The sequence below is a fragment of the Propithecus coquereli genome, unplaced genomic scaffold (genome assembly GCF_000956105.1).
Source record: "Propithecus coquereli isolate 6110/MARCELLA unplaced genomic scaffold, Pcoq_1.0 Scaffold1, whole genome shotgun sequence".
In the NCBI taxonomy this organism is placed as follows: Eukaryota; Metazoa; Chordata; class Mammalia; order Primates; family Indriidae; genus Propithecus; species Propithecus coquereli.
Window position 1 is genome coordinate 19,626,774 of NW_012133857.1, and position 9,289 is coordinate 19,636,062.

Sequence of the window (9,289 nt, forward strand, 5' to 3'; positions counted from 1 at the left end):
AGAAATTGAAGGAGGTAATACTTTTGCAAAGAATAGATAAACTAAAACACATGGAATGGAGAAAAGTATGTGGTTGTTTATATCAAAAATGCTTTACCTCTGGCCCACCACTTATAACTTCCTGTGTCTCAGAAGTCCAGAACATTTGAGAAACACAAAGTACAACTTGGCCAGGCCACTCTCGAACCCAGTCTCTTCTTGCAGATTCTGGATAAGCCTGAATAATTCAAATGAATTTCTAACTTTAAAAGACTGCATGAGAAAAAAATAGCTAAATGTCTAATAATACGGAAGTGTAATATTTGGTACACTCATAGGCTAGAATATCACATAGATGTGAAAAATTTTAGATGACTATTGAAAAGACCTAAAAAGTATTATAAATTATGCTTATATTTTTGAAATACTTGTTTATTTATTTAAAAAATGGAAAGATGAGCAACAACATGTTAATAATGGATTATGTCTAGACAGATTTAATTGTTCATTTTTCTATAAGTTGATTTCTATTGGACTTTTATGCTCCTTTGCTATGGGGAGTTAAGTTTTTGATGTAAAATACATATTACTTCTATTATAATGATATGTAAAGGTTTTAGTAAACTTTAAAAAAACTAGTCAAATTGATTATGTATATTGATACTAAGATTTAATTGAAAAGGAGACTATAAAATGTAGCAGAAAATGTGGTTAGATTAGTAGTTGGAACCCTTGTATTATTTATCCATAGCTTTTCTAAAAACTTGTGCAACCAGGTTATATAATGTAAACCATTATATATTTGTTCGATTACATATACTTGAACAATCTATGCTTTGGAATTCAAAATATACTTTCATTTGTTTCTAACATTTTATATTCAAAATGCATTTAATGGATTTATTGGGGGAAAGGTTTAATCTTTTTAAATATTGGCAGATCCAAATAAAAAATTAAAAAAGAAAACAACTGCAGAATGAATTTTGAGATTGATGCCAATGGAAACTGTAATTTTAATACAATTATACCATCTTAGATATAAGAACGTTAAACATAGGATGTAAATACATATCACTATAAAATTCTTCTTATTGGCAATATTTAGAAATAAACACAAATGACTAACCTACGCTTCAAAGAATGATAAATCGTGACTGAGAGCCATTCCTAGGTACATAGAAGGTAAATTTCTATACTGATTAAGGAAATACTTTCATGGACAATGTTGATTCTTTCCTATGTTTTTAGTTTGTTTGGAATCACAAACAGTAAAACGAAAGAAAAAGTCAAGATTTATCTGCAGGAACACTGAAGCTGAACAGAATAGCCACCACAAGAAAATGAGCTTTGTAAGGATCTCGGTGAAATGAAAAAGACACCTCACTCATATACAGTGAATTGCTGGATATAAGCCTTCAATGTCTTTTAAAACTATTCTACTACGTAACTGCTCCTCTGTGGTCCTAAAGGGAGAAATGTACTGCAGTTTATCATTCACGATTAGGTTAATTGGATTAACAAAAGTGAGACACATGTAGTACTGAGGTGTTATATTTCTTTCAAATTGGTTATATATCCTCCTTTAATGTTTGTTCATCTCATTTGGGGTTTTTAAGTAGTGATTTAAGTTCTAAAAGCAGTAAGTAAACTAAATCATGCATTTAACACTCATGTCTGAGAACTGTCCTATAGATCAGCACGTTCTAAAGGGCATAATTGTCTGTCTACTAAACATATCCACTAGGCCAGCTCATAAGCATTTCTAACACTGAACTCTTGATCTTCCCCTAAGCCTCCACAAACCTGCTTCTCCACCAGGCATCCCCCAGAGTAAATGCCACCCATATGCTCAAATCGGAAACCTAAAAGTGATTTTTGAGACCTCCTCTTCCTCACCCTTCCTCACACTCTACAATCAATTCAACCTGTTGAAGTTAACTACAAAATCCATTCTAATCTGTCTACTTTGCTCCATACCTTCTGCCACTTTGCCTAGTACCAGCTCATATCAGCTTTCATCTGGACTAATACAAAAATATCCTAATTTGCCTTCTTGTTTTCACACTCCCACTAACTCATTCTTTATACCATAGCCATGGTGGTATAAAAATACAAATCAGATTATGATCCTCCCCTGATTAAAATACTTCAATGATCTTCCATTGCATTTAATATATAATACAAACTCCTAACTGCCTCCCTTTCCAACCTCGTCTGACTTTATTTTCCACTTTGCTTTCTCTACTACAGACATAGCTGTCTTCTTTTAGGTTTTCAAAATCCCAAATTCTTTCTGATCCCAGGGCCTTTAATACAGGATATCTAGATGCCCTCTCATTTGCTCTCTACCTGGTTAATTCCTACTTATCCTTTGGGTTTCAGTTTCAACATCACTTCCGCTAAAAGCCTATCATTGGAGCTTCCTCCACTCTAAATTATATAGCCCTTATTATTCTGTCTCATGACACCTTTTTTCTTTTATAACACTTAATCATACATTATTACCAATTTGTACTAACATTGTTATTTTAATAATAATGTTAGAAACAAAAAAAGAAGTTGAAAAAATAATAAATGGTTTAAAATAGAACTTTTAAGTGTTAATTTACTGGTACCCATTCAAAACTTCCTAAGACAAAGCATTTACAGAATATAGGGGATACATTAAATCTAGGAAACACACCAGTCTGGCTGCAGCAATCACATCGTGAATACTCCGGAGCATTAGATCTTCCACTTGAATGAGCCACTTTTCCACAGCACCCCGCGCTGCCGACGTGGAAATGAGTGCAATCAGCTCCACTCGCTCACCTTCAGAGCTGTACATGGCCTTAATGTCCAAATTGGGAAGGAACTCCAACTTAGCAATGCCCTCAAAGCATTTTTTTAAATGAGGCTGAACTCTAAGTGGATCTTTGGTCTCTGACAAAATCTCTAACATTTCATCATTAGATAAGAAGAAAAAACTAGGGGAAAACATGCAAATAGAAAAGCTTTAGTTACAATTCACCACACATCAGAAAATGCTCTTAATTATAGCACAATTGATCATCGATCATACCGAGGGAAGAAAAGACGTTTCTTTTCAAGATATGCATTAAGCCCTTTCATGATTTTCTCCAAAAGTTCATTACAGTTCTGCAGTTTTTCCAATAAACCTGTTAAAGAAGTAGCAGCAAGAACCTAAAAGAGACATGTTTGTTAAGGTTGGCACTATATTCTAGATATAATCATAAGACATAAATATTATATTAATCTATATTATATGTCAAAATTTTTAAATGTTAAAATGTCAAAAGGTTTATGAACTTTGCAGTGAAATACTTTTATAATGTAAAAACTACTAAAATTCAATAATTCATAAATATTCTTATCCAAGGACATTAGTTACAAATGAGAAGATATGACTGTAATGCATATTTTCATTTCTCCTATATTATTTTGAATAATGTGAGAAGAGTCTGTTAGGTTTGTGTGTAGTTTAATTCTTTCGTTTACAACCATCAACCATAAACTCAGCAATCGATAGCAGGAGTTGGCAGACTGTAACCTACAGGCCAAATCCAAGCCTGCTACCAGTTTTTAAATGGCCCACAAGCTAAGAATTATTTTCACACTCTCAGAAAGTTAAAAAAATCAAAAGAAGAAAAATATTTCATGACATATGAAAATGTCAGTGTCCATAAAAAATTTTATTCTCGCACAGAAACATCCACTCATTTACATATTATCTATGGCTGCTTTCTCACTACAATGACAGCAGAATTGAATAGTTTGCAAAAAAGACCTATGTCTTGCAAAGCCTAAAATATTTACAGTCTGGCCCCAGGCAAAAAAAATTTGCTCACCTTTGATCTATAAGAAATCATGTTCACAAAGATTCTAAAATCAACAGGCATGGCAAAATCCTTAAAATTTCAGTGCACTACTGATTCTCAGTAAGTCTAGCACAGGTAGATTTTCATCCAGCATTAAAATAAATTGTCATTTCTTAAGTTGAATACCAAATTAAAAAGTGGATGTATATCTAAGGACTACATGTACTGTGTGTACGAAAAACACATAGTCTGTCTTTCAACGTTAGATCACACTCAACAAGGTGCTATACTCACTAGAAGAGACACACAGGAATTGAGACCAACTCAGAGAACAGCAGATTCTCTTTTCCCCATCACTCGTCGGTCATATAGGGTCACTGAGTGGAATGTCAGGTGAATCACCTGCATTATTCATTCTCTGCTTCTCTTTCTCTCTTGTTCTCACTCTCCCTATTTTATTTTATTTGTTTATTTATTTTGTGAGGAGGGGAGAAGTGAGTGTATATAGCAGAAGTCAGGTGAATTGAATGTACATTTGAAGCAGCTCCACTATAAAGAGTTACAAGTAGTGTATCTTATCAATTGAAAAGTAAAATTATTTTAATACTTGTATGCTTTCTTATATGTTTCTGAACTTTACAGTTTATATACAATGAGCAGGTTTAATTTTTATAATCAGGGAAAAAAGTCAAATGCTTTCTTTAATATTCAAAAATAAAGGTTCACCTACTATAAGAGGGAAAATAAACACTTCACCTTTGGATCTTTTGCACAAAACTTCATGATATCTCTCCAATGTCTGTCTACTGTCTGAAACTGACGCCCTTCTTCTGGCATCTGTTGCATGATATCCTCAGAACAAAAGATGGGCTCCAAGTACAGCCATTGAGCTTGAACTTTCAACCATTCGTCAATTGTTTCTTGTATTCGAATCAAACGGTCCTCCCAGGCCTTAATGAAAAGCATACTGTACTAAATCCCAGTTATTAAAGAAAAGCTATAAATCATAGTAATGAAAATATATTTAAAATTTACTGTTATTTTTAAATCAATGCAAAACAGCTTACAGCTTAAGGTCACTTACGGGTGTTTTGCATAAGGCTTAGAAAAATTCTAGGAGGTCTGAGGTACGCCTAAATAATTGGAACTCATAATTAGAAATAACTGAAAAGTTAGTTATACCAATTTCCTAATCTCTAAGTGAATCATCCCAAGTCCCAAAAGCCTCCAAGGATATATCCTTCTCTATACCAGTGGTTATCAACCATGGGCACTTTTGCCTTCCACTCCAGGGAACATTTGACAATGTCTGCAGATATTTTCAGTTGTCACAACTGATAGGAGGAGGATGCTACTAGTATCTAATGGGTAGAGGCCAGAAATGCAGCTAAACATCCAACAATATACAGCACAGCCCCAATAACAAAGAATTATAGAGCCCAAAATATCAACAGTGCCAGGTTAAGAAATCTTGCTCTACATCAACACAATTTGGAGAAAGATGAAATGAAATGAAAAATAAAATAAAATAAGCCTCCTTATTCCATAGATCCCCTAGAGTTGACAAGATATTTCATTAGCTGAATTAGGCCAGGCCAGGTATGGTAGCTCACACCTGTAATCCTAGCACTGGGGAGGCTGAGGTAGAAGAATATCTTGAGGCCAGGAGTTCGAGACAAGCCTGAGCAACATAGCAACACCTCATTTCTACAAAAAATAAAAAAATTAGCCAGGCATGGTGGTGCAGACCTGTAGTCCTAGCTACCCTGGAGGCTGGGAAGATCACTTGAGCCCAGAAGTTCGATATTACAGTGAACTATGATTGCACCACTGCACTCCAGCCTGGGCGACACAGCCAGACCCTATCTCTTTAAAAAAGAAAAGAGACAGAAAAAAGAAAAGGAAAAGGAAAAAGAAAAAGAAAAGAAAGAGAGAGAAAGAGAGGAAAGAGAGGAAGAGAAGAGAGGAAGGAAGGAAGGAAGGAAGGCAGGGAGGGAGGGAGGAAGGAAGGAAAGAAAAAGAAAGGAAAGAAAGGCTGGGTTAGCCTTATTCATGGGAAAATGTCCAGCTTTATGTCCTCTTGGAAGAACATTACTCTGTTTTTTCCAAATAATAGCAGCCAAGACATTTTATAAAGCACTATTTATGCTCAAACGAAAACCAGATTGCCTTGGTTTGCATTCCAGCTCTGTCATTTATTAGCGAGGTGAACTTGGGCAAATTACCTATCCTCCTATGCCTTGGTTTCCTTATCTATGAATACAGACAATAATAGTGCCTACCTTGAAGGTCTGTGGTGGAGATTAAATGGGTTAATAAATGTAAAGTTCCTAGAGCAGTAACTGGCACATAATTAGAAATCAATAACTATCAGGATAAAAACATCCAGTTGTTTGTCTTTCCCCAATTTATATAATCCCCAGTTAGAAGTCTGATAATACCTATGAAGCTATTAGTTATCATAGTTTGTTTGCTTTCTACATTTACCCACATCAACTGTAAAGATATGAAATAATCTTGGAGCCTCAAATACCATTTGTTTTTCTCAAGTGGACAATAAATCATTAATTATTCTGAAAGACCGACAAGCTAGCTGTTAACAAGTATAATTAAAATATGGTATAGAGAACTTTTTACTACATGTTGCAAGAATGCAACATAAAACAGTCTAGGAGGCTGGGCATGGTGGCTCACACCCGTAATCCTAGCACTCTGGGAGGCTGAGATGGGAGGATCGCTTGAGGTCAGGAGTTCAAGACCAGCCTGAGCAAGAGTGAGATCCAATCTCTACTCAAAATAAAAATAATTTTAAAAATTAGCCAGGCCTGGTGGGATGTGCCTATAGTCCCAGCTACTCAGAAGGCTAAGGCAGGAGGATCCCTTGAGCCCAGAGTTTGAGGTTACAGTGAGCTATGATGATGCCACTGCACTTTACCCAGAACGACAGAGCGAGACCTGTCTCAAAAAAAAAAAAAGAAAAGAAAAGAAAAGAAAAAAACAAACAAACAAAAAACAGTCTAGGTCTTATAAAGTTAGAATAAATAATACCTAAACTTTTCCTTTCAAGTCTATCACTGTTATTGGAGAAGATTTTAATAAAGCATAATTTTTCTTTTCAAAATCATTAGTATATCAGTTCTGTTCTATATATTTCTATAGTAATTTTTGAGTATCTGTTCTTATATTTCACCAGATAAAATATCAGGGTTATAGGTCTATGATTTAAATAAACATTTATAATAAAAAGCCATCCAACACACTCACTTATTTCCATGAGAACATATATGTAATAAGATTGCAATTTTTATAACTGACCAAGAGCTGACTATCATATTTAACATACCTTGATCTCCTTTTCAAATGGTTTGATGAAAGGTGAGCCTCTCATTGTCTGAGTTTTTATAATTTGATCATCAAGGATAGCCTGAATCTCATCCACCGAAGAAAGAATACAGACTCCAGTATCACGATATAGACTTATATGAAAAGCAATGTCATCCCAAGTTCCTATCATTGTACGCATGGCTTTCTCTAATGAAAATTCCTGAAAGGGAGGAATGAAGAAAGAATGGGATAGGGGCAATCACTCTGTCATCCTCCCCATGTATATATGTTAAATAAATTTGTATGTCTTTTTCCAACTTAAAAAAAAAAAAAGAGGCTGGGCGCGGTGGCTCATGCCTGTAATCCTAGCACTCTGAGAGGCCAAGGTGGGAGGATTGCTTGAGCTCAGGAGTTCGAGACCAGCCTGAGCAAGAGCGAAACCCCTTCTTTACTAAAAATAGAAAGAAATTAGCCAAACAACTAAAAACAGAAAAAATTAGTCAGGCATGGTGGCGCATGCCTGTAGTCCCAGCTACCTGGGAGGCTGAGGCAGGAGGATCGCTTGAGCCCAGGAGTTTGAGGTTGCTGTGAGCTAGGCTGACACCACAGCACTATAGCCCAGGCAAGAGAGTGAGACTCTGTCTCAAAAATAAATAAATAAATAAATAATAAAAAAATAAAAAAAAAAAAGAGAGAGAGAATAGGATAGTGAAGGATCTTATTTATTATATTGACTTTACCTAGTAAATTCAGTAAGCATGTGATATATTACATTACCATTTCCTTAGGATAATCTGTGACTACAGTATAATTTTTTTAAGTTAGAAAGGTTTTGTTTAACAATGTAAAAATTCCTAAGAAGAATGGTTACATAGTTTCAAAAAATTCACTTGCTATGAAAATCACTGCTGTTAGTATTAAAATGGACATCGAGGGCCAAATGTGGTCGTTCACGCCTATAATCCTAGCACTCTGGGAGGCCGAGGCAGGAGGACTGCTTGAGGCCAGGAGTTCGAGACCAGCCTGGGCAAGAGCAAGACCCCATCTCTACAAAAAACAGAAAAACTAGCCGGGTGTGGTCGGCACATGCCTATAGTCCCAGCTACTCAGGAGGCTGAGGTAGGAAAATCACTTGAGCATAGGAGTTTGAGGTTGCAGTGAGCTATGATGACACCACTGCACTCTGGCCCCGGGCAACAGAGCGAGACACTGTCTCAAAAAAATAAAAAAGACATTATAATAAAATGCCTCCTAGACTTACTTTCTTTGAAGTGGCCTTTCTGAAGGCAGCCTGTAATCTACGTATTTCGAGAACCCTTCATCTAGGGCCATACTTATTTTGCTACAATACCCACACATCACATGCCATACATACATCCACCCAGTATTCTCAATGGAAAAATTATGTATCAATACTAGCATATCATCCAACTATACTAGAATACGGAAGAATTAAGAAAAGGTCAAAGGGATTATTTCTAGTCTAGATTCAGGACAAATAAGCACACACTTTGTGGGAAAAAAAGAATAGTCTGCTATCAATTTCTCCCATCTCCTCCCACTGCTATCCAATACTATACACATTTAACCACAACAAAAACAATGGTTACTTGATTAACAAACTCATCCAGTAAAGCATTTGAGATGATCTTTATGTTTACCTTACTTGCCCCTGCACTTATCACTTCAAATTGTTCCAAGTATGGTGTAAGGTTTAATTTTAAAACTTTTCTCAGTGTAGTTCCAGAGTCTGGAGTCAAGTCATAGCCTACAATTTCTGACATCTGTTTCCAGTGACGAGCTCTCATTCCTGGATTGCACAGAATGGAGACAGTAGGGATATTTTCCTAATGGTGAAAATATTAAAATAATGAGTCAGTTATTTGCTTCTACACAGAGATATATATATATGAAGGCTTGATAGTATAAGGATTACATTTCTTCAAATTATTGAATATATTTATATGAGTATAATCAAAATCTCAATTCAATTTGGAGGGAGAGAGAAACTAACAAAATGATTCTAAGGTCATTTGCAAAAATAAGCATGTAAAAATAGCCAGGAAAATTATAAGAGCAAAAAGGAAGGAAGGATAAATGGGTCTATAAGATACTAAAGTACATGATAAAAGTATGGCAATTAAAACTGTGGTATTATTTTAGAAATT

At 35.3% G+C, this 9,289-nt stretch overlaps 1 protein-coding gene across 1 annotated transcript in view; it reads right to left on the reverse strand.

Moving 5' to 3' along the window:
• The window catches only part of DNAH12 (dynein, axonemal, heavy chain 12), a 236,169-nt gene that overhangs the window by 155,717 nt on the left and 71,163 nt on the right, over window positions 1-9,289 (reverse strand). Inside the window, 6 exon segments of the mRNA XM_012640974.1 lie at window positions 22-217; window positions 2,663-2,945; window positions 3,041-3,162; window positions 4,554-4,748; window positions 7,141-7,341; window positions 8,783-8,968. Of these exon segments, the coding sequence (XP_012496428.1) occupies window positions 22-217; window positions 2,663-2,945; window positions 3,041-3,162; window positions 4,554-4,748; window positions 7,141-7,341; window positions 8,783-8,968 (1,183 nt within the window).